The sequence below is a fragment of the Phoxinus phoxinus genome (genome assembly GCF_949152265.1).
Source record: "Phoxinus phoxinus genome assembly, chromosome: 4".
Lineage (NCBI taxonomy): Eukaryota > Metazoa > Chordata > Actinopteri > Cypriniformes > Leuciscidae > Phoxinus > Phoxinus phoxinus.
The window spans coordinates 16,547,418-16,572,889 of NC_136879.1; the positions used below are offsets into that span (position 1 = coordinate 16,547,418).

At 40.2% G+C, this 25,472-nt stretch overlaps 1 protein-coding gene and 1 long non-coding RNA gene across 3 annotated transcripts in view; both read right to left on the bottom strand.

Annotated features, from left to right (window-relative positions):
* The window catches only part of LOC306997480 (uncharacterized protein), a gene marked incomplete at its 5' end in the record, with an annotated part of 34,994 nt that extends 11,487 nt beyond the window's left edge, over positions 1–23,507 (bottom strand). The window contains 5 exons of the mRNA XM_079610784.1: positions 18,957–19,007; positions 19,166–19,260; positions 19,400–19,567; positions 22,971–23,108; positions 23,189–23,507. Coding sequence (XP_079466910.1) covers positions 18,957–19,007; positions 19,166–19,260; positions 19,400–19,567; positions 22,971–23,108; positions 23,189–23,507 — 771 coding nt within the window. The remainder of the gene's footprint in view (positions 1–18,956; positions 19,008–19,165; positions 19,261–19,399; positions 19,568–22,970; positions 23,109–23,188) is intronic.
* A 487-nt stretch (positions 23,508–23,994) lies between these two features.
* LOC306997254 lies at positions 23,995–25,272 on the bottom strand. Of its 2 annotated transcripts, XR_013797332.1 has the most exons (4): positions 25,205–25,272; positions 24,982–25,087; positions 24,791–24,854; positions 23,995–24,672 (listed from the first exon to the last, which is right to left on the bottom strand). It is a non-coding gene; the product is annotated as an uncharacterized lncRNA (long non-coding RNA). The 2 variants fall into 2 exon arrangements; XR_013797333.1 differs by having other exon boundaries at positions 24,791–25,087.
* Between the last annotated feature and the right edge of the window lie 200 nt (positions 25,273–25,472).

Sequence of the window (25,472 nt, forward strand, 5' to 3'; positions counted from 1 at the left end):
CCCACCTCTGTATACGCGCTGCTGCCATTGTTGGAAGCCCTTTATGTTCTCCAAACAGCGTGAGCAGAGGTTTATGGTCGGTGATTAAGTTGAACTTTCGCCCCCACAGATACTGGTGGAATTTCTTCACTCCATACACCAGGCTCAACGCCTCCTTTTCAATTTGAGAATAGTTCTTCTCCGCTGGCGAGAGCGTACGAGACGCATAGGCTATTGGATGCTCTTGCCCATCAGGTGTTGTGTGCTGAATAACGGCTCCAATTCCGTACGCTGAAGCGTCGCATGCAAGAGAGAGCGGCAGGTTCGGATCATAGTGAACTAACACCCTGTCGCTGGCCAACATTTCTTTGCACCTATCAAAAGCGCTCTGTTCTATTTTACTCCACCCCCACTTCGTTTGATCCTTCAGCAGTCTGTAAAGTGGGGCCAAAACAGTACTTTGCTGCGGCAAAAATCGACCGTAATAGTTCACTAACCCAAGGAAAGCTCTCAGCTCTTTAATGTTTGTGGGTGTTGGAGCATCATGCATGGCTCTGACCTTGTCTTTAGAAGGGTAGACTCCTTTTCCATCCAACATGTGACCCAAGTACTCAATTTGTGTTTTTCCGAAGTCACACTTAGCTTTTTTAACTCTTAGGCCATTTTCTTGCAGCCGCTGTAGAACTCTGTCCAGGTTCAGCAGATGCTCAGTTTCGTCCCTGCCCATCACCAGCAGGTCATCCAAATAGACCACGACGTTGAGATCCTTCATCACGTTCTCCATGATCCTTTGGAAAATACTGACAGCAGAATTAATGCCAAAGCAAAGCCGATTGTACACAAACAGTCCTTTATGCGTGTTCACAGTTGTATACTTTTTTGACTCGTCATCTAAAAGGACCTGCTGGTAGGTGGCTGCCAGGTCAATTTTGGAGAATATCTTCCCCCCACATAATGCTGCCAGAACTTCTTCAATGCGCGGTAGTGGGTATGTTTCAGTGTTTGTAGCCATGTTCACAGTTACTTTATAGTCGCCGCACAAGCGGAGTCCACCGTCCCGCTTGGTTACAGGGACCACTGGAGCAGCCCACTCGCTGTGCTTCACAGGGCTGATAACACCATCTTTTTCCAAACGCTCCAGTTCTTTTTCTACCCTTTCTTTCATTGCGAAGGGTAGGACACGGGCTTTATGGAACTTTGGAACTGCGTCAGGCTTCACAGAAATTGCTGCTTTAATGTCTTTTAACGTCCCCAACTCGTCTTTAAAAACATCAGCATATTTATTTAACACATCTTGAACTGACTTGGATTTAGTTGTTGGGTGTATAACGCTTTCTGTGACTTTTTTAATCATTTTCCAGTTCAGTTTGATTTGATCCAGCCATTCACGCCCACACAGAGAGGGACCTCCTCCAGCCACTACTATAAGCGGTAGATCAGCAATCTGATTTCCATAAGCCACTTTTGCAGTAAACTGTCCTTTCACTGGAATAGTCTCTCCTGAATAACCCTTCAGTGCGACGCTGCTGCCCTCCAGTGGCACATCTGAGAATGACTGCTCATACACATGTTCTGATATAATGCTGACTCCTGCTCCTGTGTCAATTTCCAGAGGCACTTTTTTCCCATTTACATCAAAAATTGCCCTGTATGGCCGTCGGCCAGCACCAGATGCACTGAACACAGAAAACATCAGAATGTCATCTTCTATTTCGTCAGCTCGAACGTAGCCCGTCATTTTTTTATCTTTGCGCTCACTGTTTCTCTTCCCCCTTTTTTCCTGCCTGTCACGTGTCTGCCCCCCAGTCCTGCATGCCTTCTGAATATGCCCGACTTTGCCACATTTATGACACTTTACATTTTTATAGAAACAATCGCTGGCGCTATGACCCTTTCCTTTACATCTATAGCACCCTTCTTGTTTCGAGGGCGAGCGCTGTCTCTCCTTTACCTTGTGAACAGCGGTGACGTCGTCACCTTTCCGCAACTGCTGCGCGTCTCGGTGGGCTGTCTCCATATTAACAGCAAGCTCTACGGCTCTCGCAAAAGTCAGTCTATCCTCTGAGAGTAATTTGCGCTGGCATGCCTCAGAACTGACTCCGCTGACAAAGCCATCACGTAGAGCTTCATCCAGCCTATCCCCGAAATCACATTTTGCAGCGAGTTGGCGCAGCTCGGCAGCATATTCCGTCACTGTCTGGCCGCTTTTCTGAACACATTTACGGTACCTGAAACGCTCGGCAATGACCAATGGTTTAGGTTCATAGTAATCCTTTAGAATGGTCACAATTTGATTAAAGGTTTTGTCCTTTGGCTTGTCAGGCTGGACAAGGTTGCGTAGAAGGCCATACGTTGATGCGCCGACTGAGCTCAACAATATTGGAACTTTTTTTCCATCGTTGACTTCATGAGCTTCGAACAGCAACTCCATGCGTTCAACATAGGCAGACCATGCTTCATTCTCCGGCTTGAACTCGTCCGGTCTTTGGGAAAAGTATGCCATTTCCACTAAACCGATTTATCTCGTCGCCAATTATGTGGTGTACTTAAATAACGAGGCAAAGCACGCGTTAAACTGCTTTATATCAAATATCGGGGCATCACATACAAAACTCCACATGTGGGTAACAGGTTCCAAACTCGTTATGACATGCGCAGAATTCCACACTAGCCAAACTACGGCAAGCCTTTAGGACAACATTAATGCACATATTAAATAGTACTAAATACACCACATTTTCATATGTAAAATAAGGGTGATTTAGTTCATTTAATTGCCAATATACATGTTTGATATGTATATGAGGAGCAGAAGTTCATCTTAACCTTTAAAAAATTATAAATATACACTCTAAAAAATGCTGCGTTGTTTCAACCCAATTTTGGGTAAAATATGGACAAACCCAAACATTGGGTTAAAAATTTAATGTAAAAATTTAACCCAACGGCTGGGTTTGTCCATATTTTACCCAAAATTGGGTTGAAACAACCCAGCATTTTTTAGAGTGTATTAAAATGTGATGCATAAATAGATTTAAAAGATTAAAAACATAAATATCCAGTTTCATTTTATTTCTATACTGTGAGATGGAAGTACATGATTGATTGTTGTTCATTGGAACTGATGTTATGTGGTGTGATGTGTACCTATTCATTTACAAGGCAAGGCAAGTTTATTCATATAGCACATTTCATACACATTGGTAATTCAAAGTGCTTTACATAGAAGAAATTGAAATAATTACATACCTAATAAAATAAATAAGAATAATTAAAACAGTTTAGAAAATAAAATACAGTGCAAACAGTCGGACGAACAGTGGCACAGTGCTCATTCAGTAAATGCAAAGCTAAGCAGAGGTAATTCAAAGTGCTTTACATAGAAGAAATTAAAATAATCAAAAGAAATAAGAATAATTAAAACCCTATCTGAGATGGAAGTGATTGAGCAGGTTTGCGGTGCCACTGGACCTACAATCCAGGGACGTCCTCTGCTGGGGTGGTGTCCCCCACAGAGCACGTTTCACTTTTGCTGTTTTAAACAAACAGCGAACCTCTATACTCTCCGTAGTATAGATAATCTTCACTCGCCTCGTCGGAGTGAAGCTCTCCCGTTCCCCTTCAAAATCTCTTCCAATCAGACAGCCCTAAAAAATAATAAAATCTTCCTGAATCACAGTTTGGAAAATAAAATAATAAAATACAGTGCAAACAGTCGGACATATTTTACATCAACCGGTATCTTTCTTTTAAAAGGATCTTCTTACGACTTACATGTATCAACTTTCTTTTCTCTTTCAATCTTCTTACGACTTCCATCTATCAACTTTCTTTTCTCTTTCAATCTTCTTACGACTTACGACTTCCATCTATCAACTTTCTTTTCTCTTTCAATCTTCTTACCATCTATCAACTTTCTTTTCTCTTTCAATCTTCTTACGACTTCCATCTATCAACTTTCTTTTCTCTTTCAATCTTCTTACCATCTATCAACTTTCTTTTCTCTTTCAATCTTCTTACCATCTATCAACTTTCTTTTCTCTTTCAATCTTCTTACCATCTATCAACTTTCTTTTCTCTTTCAATCTTCTTACCATCTATCAACTTTCTTTTCTCTTTCAATCTTCTTACCATCTATCAACTTTCTTTTCTCTTTCAATCTTCTTACGACTTCCATCTATCAACTTTCTTTTCTCTTTCAATCTTCTTACGACTTCCATCTATCAACTTTCTTTTCTCTTTCATTGACTTGCACATTCTTTTCACTTTCCTTAGCCCTGCATTCACATTCTTAGTTCTTTCTCAGACGAAAACTTTAATATCGTCATTCAAATACTGTTCTACAATGCTCATTCAGTAAATGCAAAGCTAAACAGATGTGTTTTGAGTCTGGATTTGAATGTGGCTACTGTAGGAGCACACCTGATCTCTTCTGGAAGCTGGTTCCAGCTGCGGCTGGCATAATAGCTAAAAGCGGACTCTCCTTGCTTTGAGTGAACCCTTGGTATTTCTAGTTGATGTGATCCTAATGATCTGAGTGATCTGTTGGGTTTATATTCAGTGAGCATATCTGCAATGTATTGAGGTCCTAGGCCATTAAATGATTTATATACCAGTAATAATACTTTAAAATCAATCCTAAATGTGACTGGGAGCCAGTGTAAAGACCTGAGGACTGGTGTGATGTGTTAAAATTTTCTGGTTCTGCTCAGGATCCTTGCGGCAGCTTTCTGTACGAGCTGCAACTGTCTTATGGTCTTTTTGGGAAGGCCAGTGAGGAGTCCATTACAATAATCCACCCTGCTGGTGATGAAAGCATGCACAAGTTTTTCTAAGTCCTGACTGGAAACAAAGCATCTAATTCTTGCAATATTTTTTAGATGATAGTATGCTGATTTAGTTATTGCTTTGACGTGACTACTGAAGCTAAGGTCTGACTCTAAAGACACCCCAAGATTCTCCGCATGTCATGGATGTCCACTCAGACTTATGGTCTCCTATACTCACATAATAACCTCTCGCTTCTAAGTATGACCTGAACCATTTTAGGACTATCCCAGAAAGCCCCACCCAGTTTTCCAGTCTGTCCAGAAGTATGTTGTGATCAACAGTGTCAAAAGCAGCACTGAGGTCGAGTAGTACCAGCACTGATAATTTGCCTGTATCAGTATTTAAGCGAATATCGTTAATTATCTTTATGAGCGCTGTCTCTCTGCTGTGATGTGATCGGAAACCAGATTGAAAATTGTCAAAGTATCCATTCGAGCTTAAGAATTTGTTCAGCTGATTGAAAACAACTTTTTTAATGATCTTGCCAATGAAAGGAAGATTTGAGATCGGTCTATAATTGCTTAATATAGTCTTATCCAGATTGCTCTTTTTCAGGAGGGGTTTGACAACTGCAGTTTTCAGGGAGTTTGGAAAACTTCCAGAGAGAAGTGAGGCATTTACCACTTCTAGGAGATCTGCTTCTAAACAGTTTAACACACTTTTGAAGAAAGATGTGGGAAGAGCGTCAATGGCGCAGGTTGATGTTTTAAGGTGCTGTACGGTTTCTTCTAAAATTTTGCCATCAATTTCTTTGAAATCAGACATAGTAACTACTTTCTCAGGTTGTGGTCTGATCTGTCTGACCCCAGTGCAACTCAAGGATGTGCTGATCACCTTTCTGATATTATTGATTTTCTCAGAGAAGAAAGAAGCGAACTCACTGCACTTGTTGTCTGAGAGCATTTCACTGGGAATCTGGCTCGGGGGGGTTGTTAATCTCTCTACAGTAGCAAAAAGAGTGCGTGTGTTGTTTAAGTTGCTGTTTATAATATTTGAGAAGAAAGTCTGTCTAGCTTTGCCTAGTTCCATATTGAAAGCATGGCTGGTGTCTTTGTAAATGTTATAGTGGACTACAAGTTTTGTCTTCCGCCACATGCGCTCTGCTTTTCTGCATTGTCTTTTCATATTTTGCACTGCTGTTGAGTTTCTCCAAGGTGCCTTTTGTCTACCACTCTTCCTGACCTTCACAGGAGCAATATCATCAATTACACTTTTTACTTTTGAGTTAAAAGAATCAAGGAGAAAATCAACAGAGTCAGCAGATATGCTTGGTGTTGAAGATATAGCCTTCATAAATAGTACACTAGTGTTCTCACTTAAGCATCTCTTCTTGACAGACACAGATCTAGCTTCAATGGCAGGAGAGATCAATATATCAAAGAAAATACAGAAATGATCAGACAGTGCTACATCCTTAATAACAATCGATGAAATGTTTAGACCCTTACTGATAAGTAAATCTAGAGTGTGTCCACGATTGTGTGTCGGTCCATGTACATGCTGAGTCAGATCAAAAGTTTTTAAAACAGTTTTGATTTCTTTTGCCATACTGTTTTCTGCATTATCCATGTAAATGTTAAAATCTCCAGCAATAGCAAAACAGTCAAACTCAGAGGAAATGGTTGATAACAGTTCTGTAAAGTCCTCAGCAAAGGCTGAAGAGTATTTTGGAGGCCTATAAACAATAATAAATAAAATGTGTGGAGCACCTTTTAACACAATACCCAGATATTCGAAAGACGGGTAATTACCAAATGATATTTGCTTACATTGATAGACATCTTTAAAAAGAGAAGCTACTCCCCCACCTCTCCTACCCGCTCTGCAGACACTCATAAAAGTAAAGTTAGGAGGGGATGTTTCATTGAGGACAGTTGCACTGCAGTTGTCTTCTAGCCAAGTTTCATTTAGAAACATAAAATCCAGGTTGTACGTGGTTATTAAGTCATTGACTAGAAGTGATTTATTTTTAAGTGAGCAGATGTTTAAAAGTGCTAACTTAACAGTCTTACTTTTTGTCCGCGCAGCAGTCTTAGTTTGGCGTGTAATAGGCACCAGATTAGATGGGTTTGCTGTATGGCTTTTGAAGGCTTTAGACTTTCTATCATGTAATCGAACAGCAATAGAGAAAGATACAGGCACACAGGGTTCCCGCTTGTTCTGTAAACATTTGAGAAAGTTACTGTTATCATAGCGGGGACCCGGCACATATCAGTGAGAGCTGGTATCAGTTGTTTTTGGTTCACCTCGAGCAGAAGGAGGAGGGTGTGAGACCTGTCGTTGTGGCAGAGCCCGAAGAACTCTTGCAGGAGGAGGGGGAGGGCGAACTGGGCCCGCAGGCTTTGGTGGTTGTGAGGCCTGCCGTGTTTTGGTTGATATCTGGGGGCTTGCAAAAGAGTGGGATAGTTTGGTTCCAGCGTACACCAGCTTTTCCATTTTCTCTGAGAAGCCCAGAAGTGGAGATGGTGGAGATAGAGATAGCGTGTCTGGTGAGAGGGGCTGTTGTTGTTCTGGTGTTATCGGATGCTGTAATATGCTGTCCTGGTTTCCCTGGCTGTTTTCCAGGAAGTCGTCCTTGGGTGTTGAATCTTGGAGCAGTTCTAGTATGTCACAGTCTGTCTGTAATAAGGATTTATTAACAAGTACTTTAACAAGTAACTTGACCAACACTCACAGTCTGTCTGTGGTGAGCTCTGTGGGCAGGGCTCAGCCATGAGCAGAAGTTGTTGTGGCTGAGTGGTGTTATCATTGTCCTTGTGTGACGTGTCAACCGCATGTCCATTCAGGTGCTGGAGTGAAGTCCTGTGGTCATTCATACAGTGTACAGGTGTGTGTGTGCCATTCAGGTTGAATGGATTGGCACACACTGCAGAAGGATGGTTGAGGGAGAAGTAGATATTGTCCTTTAGCACTCTTGAACCAAGTTTGTTTGGGTGGAGGCCGTCCTGTTGGAACAGTTGCCTCTGACTCCAGAAAAGATTTAAGTTGTCAATGAAGTTCACTCCTTTTATATTGCAGGTTTTTTGGAGCCATGTATTAAGCCCAAGCAACCGTGAAAACCTGTTTGTTCCTCTTGCTGGGAGTGGTCCACTGATGAATGTTTGTACTTTCAATCTTTTAAGTGTTTCAAAAAGTTCATTAAAATTCTTCTTGAGGAGTTCTGACTGCTCTTTATGAATATCATTTTTCCCCACATGAATGATGATGAGTCGATTTGCAGTCTTATGTTTCATCAGAATGTTCTCAAGTTCCATGTTTACATCAGAAGTTGTTGCTTGCGGAAGGCAGCACGTAGTTGTATTCCTGCTACTAATGTTTCTGATTATGGAGTCACCCACTATCTGAGTCCTGTGCTCGGCTGCTCTCTGAGATGAGTGCCGCTGTCTGCTCGACCTTGAGCGCAAGTTAGCATCAGTGTTAGCTACTGGCTTATTCAGTCTGTGTTCGATCACATTCATCACATTTGGGGATTCCCCATTTACATTCATTAATACTTCAAATCTGTTCTCAAGATGTATAGGCGGTGGTAGGAGACCAGTGTTTGCAATCCTTGTCAGAGCCGTATCTGGGGTAGAGGATGCTACTGCGGCGATATGTGATACTCGTGACAATCTGATGTCTCGAGTGCCTTTTGGTCTCGCTCCCTGTGTGTGCCATCGATTTGTAAGTCGATCGGCTTGTTTCTCTAGACTCAGTATAGCTTGTTGAGGAGCAGTAGATTCATGAAACTCACCGGCTGTATGCTGAGGGCGTCCATGACGGAGCTCTGTTGTGTGTTCCGTCTGGTTTGGTCGTCCCGCAAATAACTTTGTTTCAAGAACTGCAATCCTTTGTAAAAGTCTGTGGCAATTGCTGCAGCAAGTAGATTCCAGAAGAGGCATTTTCTCTTATCCTTATGCAGTTGTGTTTTCTCTTCCCCGGAATGTAAGCTTTCAGTGGGAGGCTGGTTGAGTAAAATAATTCAGCTTTTTTGTTGTAATCCAAGCGTTTGAGCACTGTGCTGATTTGCTGAAGTTGAAATTAGTTGATAAAAGAAGATAAAATATAAAAATATAAAAGCGATAGAGCAAAGCGCGGAGCAGTAAGCAAGAGCGTCCGAACAGTAGCTGAGCAGGAAGGAACAACTGTTCCATACATGAAGATTATGTGTATCATACATGATGATTATAGTATTTATATCCTTTACAATTGGTTATATTTGATTTGACATTTGAATGGAGAAAAGTTGATTAGATTTGAACTGAAATGAGGCAATAGTAACTAATGCATTTTGTAATGCATGTATAGATTGGTTTTTAGAAAGGGATAAACCATCTGATTCTGACCCTGGTGGTCAGTGGCGAGCCAACCCCAGAAGTGAACGGACCGAGAGCCTGGTGTGGCCAGCCGTGGCATCTTTGGAACCATCATCATCCTGTGCCTTCATTTCAGTGCAGATAAGAACACACGTAAACCTACCCGGGTAGTGAAAAGAACATACATACTGCAAGAAACACACACACACCAAGAACTTTTCATGGACTCTTTATTTGAAGTTATTTATTTTGGGTTTATTGTGCGCTGTGCACTCAGGAAGCCGGCTTAGAGGAATTTACAGCAGGGAATGTAAATAACTGTCTTTAATTTTGTACAATACATTTGTCAAATTTCCCTGCTTTGTGTTGTCTGTTCTCTGCTGACTTTTTACTATTTCAAGCTCCATAGTCGTGCCTAGAGCTTCTGATATTAGCCCAGCTTTGATTCATGACTACTTAAATTAGTTATCGGTTACACTAACCTGAGACGCGGGTTACACATGGGTACAGAAAACTGAACACATCAATTCAGAAATTAAACAATATAATCAGTGAATGAAGAGGCCATGATTAGATTTTTTTTTTAAAGTCTCATCATGGAATAATGATTGAGTTACTGATACTCTCCATAATTTGGCCCAAAACATAAAGACATGATAAAAAGATATGAAAAGATTGAGCAGTTACTGCAGATCTGAGTGTCCTGTATAAATGCGGTTGATGTGCTATAATTCTGCTTCACTACCAGCCGCTGAACCTCAACAGTGTGACAATGAGCAAAGACAGTCAGCCAACAAATAAAGAAACAACAACGTTCATGAAGAGCATTTCCAGCATATCTCCTGTTTTATTTGTGTTCATGTTGAGTTTCTCAGGCAGAATCTGAGCTCTCTCGTTCCTGACTGAGTCCAGCTGTTTCAGTGGATGAGGAAGAGGATGATGAAGAAGATGTTGATGAGGATGAATGAATGACACACCCACACGCTATAGCTGGAGACAGTGCGCTCACTACACACACACACGTGTTTTTCTATACTTCTTCTGGAATTATTAGAGGAGGTTAAACAGCTGCGCCTCCAAAACATTGAAAAGGACAAACGGATCGTGGAGCTTGAACGGAGGGTGGACGATCTGGAGCAGAGCTCTGAACATTTAAAACATAAAATTTAAAAAGTTTAGTCCTATTATTCTTTTGGCAAAGCAGCGCACGCTCTTCATTAAGATCTCATGTCTCACAGCTGTGATTGTACAGGCGATCGCCTCGTTCAGAGTTGCACAATTAAAATGAAAAATGACACACACAGTATCATGTAAGTCTAAGTCTAAATAAACTGTTTTAAATATTGACGTTTATTGTAAGGTTCAAATAAATTTAATTTATTGTCTAAACTGCGTCTGGCCATTATTTTCTGACAGCACGTGGGGAGACTGGGCGGGGATTTAAATGACGTCCACCTGTGAATGCAGACACGGTGGCTGGATTGCGTTTACATTACACTGAGATCCGATCACAATGCGTCCTCGACTACCTCCGAAACTGGACACGCTGATCGGATAACATTCCGATCAGAAGCGCGTTTACACTCGTCTTTTCAATGTGTATGTGGACAACATCCAGATACAGGTCGCATGTTAATGCCAAGTGTTAACGCAGAACAATGGCCAAATCCAGTGAAATATCAACTGATCTGATAACTCAGAGATCTTGTCATATTTTATTACCATTTTCTAAACTACAGCGAATAAACTGTGATAATGTGAGATATGTTGAAGGTGTCTGAATAAAGTTTGGTTTGACTGTAGGTATTAACACTTGATGTACATGTTAAAACACAAAATGTGCCTTCATTCATGAACATATCCTACATTATCCTAAACTTTTAATTTAATTCATTTATGTGGTTGTTATTAGTCTGCAGCCTTATTATTATCATAAACAGTTCTATAATTCATTTTCAATATGTACAAAACCACTTTAAAGTTGCCATGAAATAAAATTGTACAATTCGTATTTTTTTATATGTAATATTGTAGTGTTTATTATAAAGGATTTATCTTTGCACTCCATTTTTTTTAATCATTAATCAAATACGTTATCCTTCCCTCCCCCCTCGAAACGACTTCTCTTCCTGTCATGTGATCTGGCTCGCGAGGGCACGGCAACTCCCCTCAAACCGTTAGTCTGCTACATAGGCTGTAGAAAAAGATGGACGACACCCCTTCGCTCTCTTCCACTGGTGAGAACTGAAGCCGCCAGTGTCCTGATTTGTTTACGCATCATTTATGCGGCCAAAAAAGACAAGGACACAAACACCCAACGTCAAATTTTTCAAAACTTTATTAACAGACTGAAATAAATCAAAACAAAACCTCCCACATGTCAAACTCAACCCAATTGGAAAACAGCTCATCTGAAAAACAAACCATCAATTTAGTGGACCACTTATCGAGTAACTGCAGCTCTATTAGGATTGTGATGATAAACGGATTCATACTTATATTGGCCTCCAGGTCATCGGGTCTCCACAGCGCTGTGGCCTCCGCCCCGACTGGTGGCAACTCCTCATACTGGGGTAACAGCTCATCTGAAAAACAAACCATCAATTTAGCTATTAATGATACATTTTAGTTACTATTAGGATTGTGATGATAAACTGATTCATACCAATGTCATCTGCCTCCGTCCCGGCCGGTGAGGCAAGCGCCTGAGGTGGCAAGGCCCACACCTGAGCCGGTCGCTCTCCCGCCTGAGAGAAGTCGAGGACCATGAGGACGGCTGGCTGTGACTGCCACAAAAGCCGAAGCTTCCCCACGGTCACCGACTTCTCCAGCGCCCGCACTGCTCTTGAGCTCGAGCGGGTCTAAAACAATATAACGATGTTTTTATCTTTCATGACAAACATCTCATGTAAATGTCTCAAATGTTTGCAAGTCGGAGGCTCGTGTAGCCGCAACATTGCAGCTGCATCTCGACTCAAAGGTAAGGTGACTCTGGACTGATCTCACATATCCTAATTAAAGTCCAGAGTATGCTTCATTTTCCATCTCGCGAGCCTTTTAAAGTAAACCCTAGGGCTGCCCTGACTAAAGAGTAGTCAAATCATTCAAGCCATTAGTCAATTAACCACATGTTTACAATAATTTAATTACTTAAATATACTTTTTTGGGGTGTGTGTGTGTGTGGGGGGGGGGGGGGGTAATAGTATGTGCTATTAGGGGGTTTACTAAAGCACATACTTTGTGAGAGTAAGGGAAATGAAAGATGAAAGGAATGTACTTTAAAATTGATGTTTTTAGCCTTTCAATTATATCTTATATTGTCTACATACAGATTTATCAATTACCAAATTAGAATTTAATAAAAACCGTTCTAAGAGAATTTCATGAAGAATAAAGTATTCAATTGACTAATTCCACCAGATTCTCGGAGCAGCTCTTCTTAAAAATGTAGATTCTCACCTAAAAAATGAAGAAATTGTTTTACAAACACAAGTAAACTGAACCATTTGCGTTTGTGTACATCTACAATCTTTACATTTCTGATTAAAACTGTTAACACTGTTGTTTTTGTCAGGACTGAAAGACTAAAGACAGAAGGCACAACAAGAAGCAAAAAGTTTGGTGTATACAGGAAGAGCAACATACAGATTTATCATCTACCTCTCGATATCCCCAATAAATATGCAAATTTTGAAAACTTCTCTTTCTTACTCGAATGCTGAGTTCACACCAAACGCGACTAGAGCGTCAAATTCGCGTCCATCATGTCTAGTTTGACGCTTGAACATTTTGAATGCATTCGTAAAAAGCAAGCGTTTGAAGCGAAATTGACGCCCGTCCGAGGCGTAATCCGCTTCTTCCGGGAGGGCAAGTGCTAGGCGGTTCTGTTAGCAAGAAAGGCCAAATTTAAAAATACTACTGTTATTGTGTCACGAAATGTAGTTTTAAGAGTTGTTCAGTCGAGAATGTAGTTGTTTAAAGCTCAAATCTGTGGTTTATTTATAAAGATAGCGCCTTTTTAAAACATTTGATCTGACGTTTCGGAGTTGTGAGATCCAGGCGATCCTCAGCGCTCATGTAACCCGCCGGGAACAGCCTTACCTCGACTAGTCCTCCTGACGTCTGCCGCTGGTCAACGAGACATGTTTAAATTCACAATCTATAGCTTCGGTTCTATTATATGAAACATATAAGTTAAAATACATGAATGACTCGTTATAACGTAGGTCAAACGACTTCTTTAATTATGTGTTTTTTTCTTCATCTCATTCAGAAATGTAGTGCAAGTGTTCAGTGTCACATTCATAGTTAACATCTGAACAATGTCATTACTTCTTTCACACGGGCATTTAGTCATATTACAAAATAAGTTATTGAGGCCAAACATATAAAATAAGTTATTGAGGCTAAAACATTTTAAATTACATTATAAACTGAAAAGCGGGCCTGCCCCCGTTTATCATGTCACTTCACCACGTGACAGCAGCAAGCAGGCTCCTGATTGGGTTAACGCGGCGCGAATTGACGCCAAAGTAAAAAAAATTCGCGTCAAACGCGTGACTGCACAATGCACCACTCACGCCAGACGCTCAATTCACCTAATTCGCGTGTCAATTCGTGTCATTCTCGTATACCGCGCCGCGCTAAACGCCTCATTCGTACCGCATGACGCGTAAACGTGTCTTTACATTGACTTAACATTGAAATCACTCGCGCCAGACGCTCTATTCGCGTTTGGTGTGAACGCAGCATTAGGTGTGGCCGCTAACTTCCTCACAATATTGATAACATCATTCATGTTAACCGCTTGAAGTTCTTGTAAACAGAGAGTGTAATCTCCACCTAATGCAAAAACGGCATCCGACGCACAGCACCGGATGTAACTGGGCGTGCTGAGACAAAACACGGAACCGATCGTGCATTAGGGCTGCACGATATTGGGAAAATATGCGATGATGTTGTTGAATATTGCGATAACGATATTTCTTGCAATATGACATTTCCCTAGAAATGCTATTTTTATTAGCTATTTAAAAATATATATATATATATATATAGCCATATGTAATGATGAGAAATGATGGTATCCTCCGCCTGAGAGGATACCAGAGAACACAATCCTGTAAACTTTGGTTCCGACCACATTAGTTCCTAAGCAAAATGGAGGAAAAGTTAATTTATGTTGCGGGTTTCCCCCAGCATTTCTTGCTGTTTCTATGATATTCTCTGGATGCCAGTGTTGCGCGGGTTGATCCAAAATGAGCGGGTGCCTGCGGTCACGCGCGGTTATGAGTCATCCAAAAATATTTCTAAGACATTAGGGTCGGTCGGGTCGTTTGAAATAAAGATGCCAATTAAACCTTTGTAATTGATATAGTACTAGACACAATTTTCTATGAAATACATAGGCCTACACTTTATTGGCTGAATAACTGGCACGAAGATGACGGTAGAGATGGAGGCGGCAAGAGAAAAGGTGAAGACTGGGGAGTGGAAGCTCCGCAAATACACAAATGGAAAGAGCAAAGTGTGGGAGACATTTGCCGAAATAATGAAAGATGATGACCAAAGTGCTGGCTTTGTCATGTGTACTTCTTCAGGGTATCTGCACATTTTTTAAAGTCAAATTTAAGGCTTTTTAAGACCTGAAGAAATCAAAATTAATACCGTACATTAGGGGTTTGCAATATTAACAAAAATATATCTAGATATTTTCAAAGTTTTGTTGATAATAATTCAATGATATTTTACTGATTTTGTACTGGTACCATGGCTGGTGTAGGCCTGTTGTTGACAGCAGACTCAAAAAGATATTCATATTTAACATATTCTATCTATGCAGTGGTCAGTTCACAGTAGTGACTGAAATAAAAAAAATTATTAAGGGGCAATATTTGCCGCCTTAAATTGATTTCCAGGGCCATTTTCACCTAAATATGGAAATTATTTCTAAACGTATTTAGAGGTATGCATCACCTTTTATGTCAAATTCTAACATTCAAATTCAATTCTATTAGAATAAGACCGTACCAAAATCATCCTTGCAGTGCAGAGGTGACACAGAAAAGCGGCATCCGAACTGGCATTACTATATTTACACTTAATTTGCAATTGCATAAATAAAGCTATTCAATATTTAAATATGAAATTATTTATAATTTTAACATTTTAATTAAAGGGTACTTTAAATATGCAACTAAACCCGCCAGTAGGTGGCAGTAAGTCACCGTCTTAATAAGCGAGTTGTTGGAGATTTATTCAACCGATTTGTTCAAACGGCCGATTCATTCATTGAATCAAATGATTCGTTCAAAACGTGGATTTCAGTTTTTAAAATAGAATCGCTGTCTGTTGGACTACAGTTTCATTATGAAATTCTCGTCGGCGAAATAAAGGGGGAAACAAACAATATTGACAATATAAAAAGTAACACACATTGTTAATTTAACTGTTGTATAAAATAAATAGCACATTTGCAATTGTGCACAGGAAAACGGCACTCTTGGTCGTGATATTCTAATATAACAACATAATATGATAGAAATATAATAAGACAAAAACTCATTTGGGGACATAACTGCACTGACAGTGAAAGCAAGCATGAGAGACAAACGCGATGTCAGCTCGAACTCGCGGTGCCTCGTACGTAGTTAAAACAATGATTACAATATCATCATAGTTCATAGACAATCCTAAGCACAAAGAATGAACTTACTATTGAACTGACATTTACTCGTTCTCTTATCCTCTCCTCTCGCGTGCAGGAGACAGACGCAGGCTAATGCTGCCGTAAATGACGCGAATTGTCACGTGAACAAGCAAATCCACAAAGATAGAATAATAAAAATAATACGTACGCTAATTAGATAGTTTTCATTTGGAAAGCATTTAGATACGTCGTCAAAGTGTCATCTAAAATTTAAGACCTTTCATAGGTAAAAATAAGACTTTTCATAAGTAAAAATAAGAATTTAAGACTTTTTAAGGCCTTAAATTTTAAATATCGAATTTAAGACTTTTTAAGGATCCGCGGGGACCCTGTTCTTGTATGCCCGATTTCCCAACACGTTGAACTGAGCAATGCCATTGTACCATTTTAATAGGCTACTTTTAAACGCATATAGCTCAGTAATGTCCGTTTTATGTATTTTCTGAGAGGGGGCGGGATTTTTGTTGGGAAAGTCGGGGGAGAGACACACACTTCGATTAGACTGGATAAACACATGGGGTGCGGGTGGGTTAGTTGAAAACATCGGTCGGGTGCGGGTTGTTTATACATTGACCCGCACAACACTGCTGGATGCCCATGAACATTTATCCAATGCTAAACATTCATTGTCAATCCGCTGTGTTTTACACTTTGCTCATCATTGACACTGATCATATTACTGAGCTCTATATGTTTTTCAAGCAATGTCATTTCCATTTCATTCTTGTTGTTGCTCTCACCTTTGGACAGATGCGACATTTGCCAAAACCAACGGCTTATTTTTGGCACCAGCGCATTCAGCAGTATACGTATGTCGTCGCTCACGGCCCACTCCGCGTACTTTCTGACCGCTGCATTTAAAATGTGTTCATCAGCTCCTGTAGGAACACATGTGCAGTGTTTAGTAAAGCATCATCAAACACATCAACAGTGGGCGGTGTTGGAGAAGCCGACTCACGTGTCTCTGGGAGGATCAGTGCGCCTCTGAAGTCCATCAGCTTGACCTGCAGGCTGTTTGGATATATGAGGATGTTCTTCATGTGTGTGTCGTGAAAGATGCCGTGATGCATGCAGTGCTGCAGCGCCACAACGAGCTGACGAATGATGTGCTTCACCACAAACTCAGTCAGGCTGCCTCTGTTTCTCTGGACATATTCCAACAAGGTCATCGCGTGATGAGGATATTTGAGAACCAGGATGTCAACATCTTTCCTCACAAAAATGTCATATAAGTGCACGACGTGTGTGCTGGCCGGAGACTTTTGTAGCAGCAACATCGCCGCTGCGTCTTGGCTCAGCGGAGTGGAATAGCCGGGCTAAAGAAAAGAGGTCGACAGAAGGTTAGTTGACTCCTAACTAATCTCTGATCTCGTGACTAAAGGCCCGGGATACTTTTTCATCTCGCCAGCCTTTCAAAGTAAACTCTTGGGCTGCCCTGTCATTCATTCGAGCCATCAGTCAATTAATCACATGTTTATATTCATTTAATTACTTAAATATACTTGGGGATAAACCACATACTTTGGGCTTAAAGAGTTTATTAAAGATCAGGCATGAAAACAGGTCAGGGGTAAAAAAGGTGAGAAGGATGCGGCATATATAACCCCCCCCCCCCCCCAAAAAATAAAAAAAACAACAACAACAAAAAAACAACTTGTAATCTGCATTGGCATTGTAGTAGGCTACCAGTGTCTCTCACAGGATTTTTGGATCACTGTGATGAGTGGTCCTCGGCCACTCTAGGGGGGTTTGGGGGCATGCTCCCCCGTAAGAAAACTGTAACTCTTTTAGTTACAGTGTCTGTCTACATTACTACTACAATAATAGTTATAATATTAATCCCATGATAGTAATAGCCATATAGCCTATTGTAAAACAAATGCACTGAAAAATAAAGGAAACTTTCATAATTAGTTTTGTACTAATTTCTATACTTGAAAGAGTATATTTCTATACTTCACATTAAAGATGTGATTGGGCTAGCCCAGTGTCAATCAAGAAAAGAACCAATGGGCCGCTGATCTACGTATTTCATCGGGTCTCAGAGAAAAAAAACTATTTACTACTACTATTTATCCCAAAAATGCCCCAAACCAGTCGTCTGTATGATAATCTGAAACAAGCACTGGTGAGCCGTTGTCCTGCTTCACTTCACAGATGCTGAGTGAAAGGAGAATTATAGAATGAAAGGATATTCATTTATATGACACTTTATTAATCAGGAGAACAGCTTGTTCAGCGCGTCATACGTCGTCCTTTCAGTTTCGGTTTTCAATCGATCAAGTTTTTTCACGTTCTCTCGATAAACCACCCCTTTCAATCCGATCGAAATAATTTGTAATAGAGCTGACACTTTGAGTTTTTAACGGGTTATGTTAAAGCCCTACTTGTTATGTTTTTATAAAATATCTATAGTGAATGCATTATCATATCACCGTATTATTTACCGCCATGCAACTGCGAGCCACAAATTAAAGCTTGGCGAGCCGCGCAATGAATACTTGTTCCTGCTCGCTCAGCGCTCACGGCGCCCGCGCCCACTCGCGATATTATCTCGCCCACTTCTATGTCAAAATAAAAAATAATGACATTGGCAACATCGCTGTCTGTATCTGACAGGACAGTTAACATTGTAAGCTAACTTACCTCAGGCTTGCTTTCCGACGTGCGGTTCTTTGTTCGGCAGTGTGTCCAGTTCTCAGACTCGCGGTGTAAAAGACTTTGAAAACATTTCTGCCCTAACGTTACTCTGACTCGTATTGGCTGTCATGTTTCGGCATTCGGAATGATGATTGTTTTTTAAAGCTTATAGTTCTGTAAAGTTTATGGTAACTTTATAGGGGATAAATGCTGGCCTCGACCTCGAACACCCCCCCCCCCCCCCCCCCTCCTCTCTAAAATATTTTCTCATCGGATCTGCAAAAATCACGTAGGTGACCCTTTTAGGTTTTAAAACGGCGAATTTCGCCGAAAGGTGAGGAGTTTTCATGCCTGAAAGATGAAAGCAATGTACTTTACAACTGATGTTTCTAGGCTTTCAACTATATCTTATACGGTCTACATACAGATTTATCAATTACCAAATTAGAATTTAATAAACGATTATTGGAGAATTTCAGGAAGAATAAAGTTGTCAACTTACAAAGTCCACCAGCTTCTCAGGCCGGCTCTTCTTAAAAAAACTGATGAGCACCTAAAAAGGGAAGAAATTGTTGCAAACGTAAGTAATCTGATCCACTTTAGTTTATGTGCATCTACAATCTCTACATTTCTGATCAAAACTGTATGTTTATGTCAGGACTGAAGACTAAAGGCAGAAGAGAACAAGAGGGAAAAGTGTGAGTAACATACTCGTTTGCTATCCGACTTGCGGAATCCCATATGATCACTCCGATCGCCTCTGCATTTGAGTTCCTTCACGACCTCATAAAGAGATTTAAAGGATCCTGAAAAACACACGTTAGCATGTTAATAATATCCAGCATGAGCCTGAAGTCCAGCCGCAAACACACCTGAGGCCAGGAGACCACAGGAGTAGAGATTACACTGAAGCCAGAAGCATGAGTGACAATAATAAACACTCACTGCGTGTCGGCCTGGACCCCAGCGGACGTGGACGCTCCTGCGGTGTGTGTGGACGCTCCTGCTCAGGCACAAAAGCAGACACTTTGGTCTCTTTGGTGAAGAGACGTTTTCCAGCCTTCCACGCTCTCTGGACGCCGCTGGCACACACACTCGTCCACTTTGAGTTTTCTGCAAACAACAATATTGATGAGAAACGTGTGTGTTATTAGCACAGATTACGGCTGAATGATGCACTAGTTCTGCATTGAAGAACACGAGAAGAATCACACACACGTCACATTATAATGGTCTCCTGTTTATATGCTCCTGACACCCAGAGAAAAAAGTTTTGTGAATTTAGTATTTTTTAATGTCATTACATTGTTTAGAGCATAAGAAACAAATCAGTTTTGAAAAGGATATGTTATCCACATGCATGTTCTCTGTAGTGGACACCAGGACTCTGTTGTTTAACAATAAAATTACACAAAATTACATTGGGATTTTTTCTTTCATTCACCAATAAATGTTTGATTTTGTCTGATTAAAAACTCTTTCTCTACGATGTGCTCGTCTAACAATTTGCGCTGAGATGTCCACAGGATTTGAAAGAAAATGTAAAGCCACTGCAACAGACACTGGGAATTAGTTTCATCACCTATATGTTTCTTTGCTCACAGCTGATTGGTCAAACTTCAGTCTGAGATCTCGAATCCAGAACTTAACCTGCCCCGGAGCAGGCTAGCCGTGCAGCGTAAGATACCATGGCAACGAACACCGATTAAAGCCGAGCTGCTTTCATAGTACCTAAAACCCAGGGTTGGCGGAAACTAAGCTGAAACATAGCTGGCTAGCCACCTAAAACTGCTTCATGGTACAGGCCCCAGGACTCTGTTGTTTAACAATAAAATTACACGAAATTACATTCGGATTTTTTCTTTCATTCACCAATAAATGTTTCGATTTCGGGATATATTTTTTTAACCAAACATTGTATAAAGATGATTCTCAACTATGTTATTGAAGATATATCGGAATGAATTGATATGCCATTTAATTTTACTTATGCAATATGAGGGTAAAATGTCCATAAATGTAATTCCCATTCAATACAATGTATCTGTACACTGTATCTAATTTGCATATTAGTATATGTTCTTGTTGTTGACTTTTATTATTATCCCCATGGGGAAATTTTGTTGCAATGAGTTTTAACATGCATACACAGAAATAAAAACAAACACATGAAAACACAAAAACACATTTTTAAAATCACAAAATCAATGACAAAAACAGAAGCAGTCCTCCCAGACTCGTCACTGAGGACTTCGTAAACACTCAGTAAACTCTACAAGAAAGAAAAAAACACTATCTTTCATTTAAGCATTTTAATGCCTGTGGCAGGAGAGATTTCCCGCCCCCTCCCTATTTAAAAAAAATGCTGGCATCCTAAATCACAGACCGATGGTAATCTCTCGAACTCATTAAACAGAGCATGTCTGATAGGATCTTCATGGCTTTGCTAAGGATTCTGGTTTGGTAAATTGTCGCAACATGTAATAATGGGAATAATAATTGCCAACATTTTCATAATATTATCTAATATTTCATAGGAATATGAACGTGTTCTTTACAGGACGTCCAGACTTCACACTCCAGCACGCACGGTCTAAAGTATAACGTGGTCAAATGTGTGTGTGTGTGTATTAACCTGTGGTGTTGTTCTCCCACGCGACTCTAGGGGAAGCGGGAGCTTCACTCTCCTCCGTTGAGTTTCTCTCCTCCATCATGTCTAACTCTGACTCTGACTAACTCTAACTCTGATGATAATCGCTGCACTGACTGACCTGAACAACTCGGTCTGTGACGTGATATGAAACTCACGCTGCCGGTGACGTCGCCGCGAACAAAGATAAACTATAATCTATTTAAATCGAGCGGTTTAGACCAAATCTCCTGAAGAGACTCGATCGCTTTATATGATGAACAGATTGAATTTATTCTCTGCTGTAAAATAACAAACCCTCCAATGCTAACTTTATAGGGAATTGTGTTTTTATGTCCAAAAACACACTGCATTTATTAATCAGCATTTATTCAGTGTTACACACACTAAGCCACATTTTGAACATTGCAGATTCTTTAGCCATGTACAGTGAAGTCATGTGTAACCCACATAAGGTTACTGGAGTGCAACTCTCTACTCTGCCTGAGGGTGGCGCGTACACCCCAGGAAATTTACTATTAAATCAAACACGCATTTCCTCCGTTGAAGAAGCTGCTAGAACGCAACAAGAATTGGTATGAAAAATATCCTCTTAACGATAGAAATTCAAAGAAAAATCCCGTACCGAATATTTAAATATTGTGTGTTCATTAGGTTGAAAGCTGTGTGAGAGAGAGAGAGAGTTGGCGCGAAGATGACGGTAGAGATGGAGGCGGCAAGAGAAAAGGTGAAGACTGGGGAGTGGAAGCTCCGCAAATACACAAATGGAAAGAGCAAAGTGTGGGAGACATTTGCCGAAAGAATGAAAGATGATGACCAAAGTGCTGGCTTTGTCATGTGTACTTCTTGTATGCCCGATTTCCCAACACGTTGAACTGAGCAATGCCATTGTACCATTTTAATAGGCTACTTTTAAACGCATATAGCTCAGTAATGCCCGTTTTATGTACTGACAACGTTTTTTCCTCAAAAGTTGTCGAGCACTTCAAAAAGAGCTAAAAACATCTCCAAAGCCATTGCGTTTTTTATATGTAAAGAGGTCAGTCTTTTTTTTTTTTTTCAGTAAATACAGTAGGCTAATTGGCCATAGTAGACCTGCACTGTAAGCATTAGACTTTTGTGCTTATTACAAATTATCTGATTGCACTTTATTGTAACTGTAGTAGATGCAGTAACTGTTCTATTTTCTGTTCATTTGCAGTGCATTGAGCACAAATGCTATAGTGTAACATACACATTATTATGTGAATAGATAGAATACTGTTTCTGTATTCTCAATAAAAGGCTAATTAAATGATTTATTTTTGTTGATTTATTTTGAAACTTAATAGATATCATCATGTAAAAATATCGAGCATTGAATCGTATCGAATCGAATCGCGGGGAATTCTGAAGTATCGAAAATAATCGAATCGTTGGCTTAAGAAATCGGTATCGTATCGAATCGTCATGAAGGCCCCGATTTACACCCCTAATTTTAATAGGCTACTTTTAAACGCATATAGCTCAGTAATGCCCGTTTTATGTATTTTCTGATAGGGGGGGCGGGATTTTTGCTGGGAAAGTCGGGGAGAGAGACACACAGTTCGATTAGACTGGATAAACACATGCCCCCCCCCCCCTTACTACTTTTTAAAAATGTGGGTCAGAAAGCGTGTCGTTGAAAACGTCGGTCGGGTGCAGGTTGTTTATACATTGACCCGCACAACACTGCTGGATGCCCATGAACATTTATCCAATGCTAAACATTCATTGTCAATCCGCTGTGTTTTACACTTTGCTCATCATTGACACTGATCATATTACTGAGCTCTATATGTTTTTCAAACAATGTCATTTCCATTTCACTCTTGTTGTTGCTCTCACCTTTGGACAAATGTGACATTTGCAAAAACCATCGGCTTATTTTGGGCACCAGCGCATCCAGCAGTATCCGTATGTCGTCACTCACGGCCCACTCCGCGTACTTTCTGACCGCTGCATTTAAAATGGGTTCATCAGCTCCTGTAGGAACACATGTGCAGAGTTTAGTAAAGCATCATCAAACACATCAACAGTGGGCGGTGTTGGAGAAGCCGACTCACGTGTCTCTGGGAGGATCAGTGCGCCTCTGAAGTCCATCAGCTTGACCTCCAGGCTGTTCTGATATATGAGGATGTTTTTTATGTGTGTGTCGTGAAAGATGCTGTGATGCATGCAGTACTGTAGCGCCACAACGAGCTGCCGAATTATGTGCTTCACCACAATCTCAGTCAGGCTGCCTCGATTTCGCTGTACATATTCAAACAAGGTCATCGCATGATGAGGATATTCCAGCACCAGGATGTCTTCATCTTTCCTCACAAATATCTCATATAAGTGTATGATGTGTGTGCTAGTCGGAGGCTTCTGTAGCTGCAACATCGGCTCAAAGGAGTGGAATATCCGGGCTAAAGAAAAGAGGTCGACAGAAGGTTAGTTGACTCCTAACTAATCTCTGATCTTGTGACTAAAGGCCCGGGATACTTTTTCTTCTCGCGAGAGAGAGTTAAGAGTTAAGCGGAGGTATCTTGAGGTTCTCAAGATACCTACGGTAAGGATGGTAATACTAATGCGATTATTATGCTGATTGTACTAGCTCCATTATTGCACCAAATAATGTTATTTTAAAACCAATCGGAGTTGTGAACCTGATTCTTACTGGTTGATACCATACAGACGCAGATTCAGATTGTTTTATGTTGTTTGAGATGCTCATAAAATATCGCTAATCGCGCTAGCCGCGTGCTAATCGTTAACATTTGAATGTGAATTTGTTTTGGTTTGTTTTGCTAATGTAACCAAAATTACATACCAGTTGTATTCAACCTGTGTCGATTGTTAGTTCTCAGCAACAGCGCCACCTTCCTGGCTGGCTCGCCAAACTTTATGTAACGGGTGTCTGCAGTATTTAACAATTAATTAATTAAATTGCTATTGGTGCAGATAATTAATCAGAAGATTCTTTTATTAGCTCGTAAAGGAGGTAGCGGGTTGTGGTGAGAAACAACAATCGACACAGGTTGAATACAACTGGTATGTAATTTTGGTTTCCAATGAGAAAAATCAGAAAGGTTAATTACAAATGTCAGTCAATTATACACACAATTTAAACATGAAAATTCCCCTAGAGTGCACTCTTCCTTTACCCCAAAACATACACAGATAATTGCAATGACAGAAGAAAATAAAATTAATAAAATTAATAATGGAGTGGTGTCTTTTTTCTTTTCCTTAAACACTCTTTTCAAGCATATATCAGTTTTGTATCAGTCTCTGTATTCGTCTTTAAATCTTGAAGAAAAACTCAATAGTCTCTACATGTGAATTGTCTTGACTGGAGCAGAAAGGAAAGGATATTGAACTCTTCTTTACGAATTGATGTCCTTTCACCTTAGTAGATTCTTTCACCGTAGTAGATTTGGGTGGCTCGCCATCAAACTTGAAATTTCTCACAGGATATCACAGATCATCACCATCCGCAGAATCAAGGACAAAATAGAAATACAAAGAAGAAAAAGAAAGAGAAAACAAAACAAAAAAACCTGGCCTGATCACAGACCAGAACATTCATTTAGTGATTTCAGAAAGAATTTCACATCACATATCAAAATAACAATTAAACATACAAATATAATTTTTTCAAGAAGAGATATTACACTATGTACCTCTAAAACAATCCTACTGGTCTTTCTCACACAAGCGCACGTGACCAATAATGGCGCCCGTGAACTGAAATGGAGGAATGACCACGCGGTTCAATATGACCACACTTACAATCATTTAAAATGAAATAGTAAAATTAAACAATAGAACAAAGCAGTAGTTCTCCACAAGAACTTATATATTACTCATTTACCTCTATATTAATCGTCTTTTGCTTTCACCCATGCGTGTCTCACAGGCCCGCGTGGCCAGCAATGGCGTCGGTGAACGAGGAATATCCACACGATTCACTTTAATCTCTAACGTTGAAATACGACATGAAATTGGAAATAACAATTTAGTCAAACGAATTAACCATTTTATAATCGTGTTAGGAAGTTTATACATTAACATTATAGAAAGTTATTCTGACTCACCGGAGTAAAATGCAACTCAACACTCACTCAGCTTCTCCATACACTTCACGGTATGAATTGAATTAAATTAAAGTTTTTCTACTTTTCTTTCAACTATATTAATCTAACTTTTAGCGCGAAGATCGACTCACGTCTTCTCTCCTCTATGCTCAACTCTCGTTTCGCAGGCGCGTCCACACACACGCACAGCGCGTGATGTCGGGAGCGTTCTCATTGGTCAATCGCAAATCAACTAATAATAACTGCTTTTCTTAATTCACCCACTATT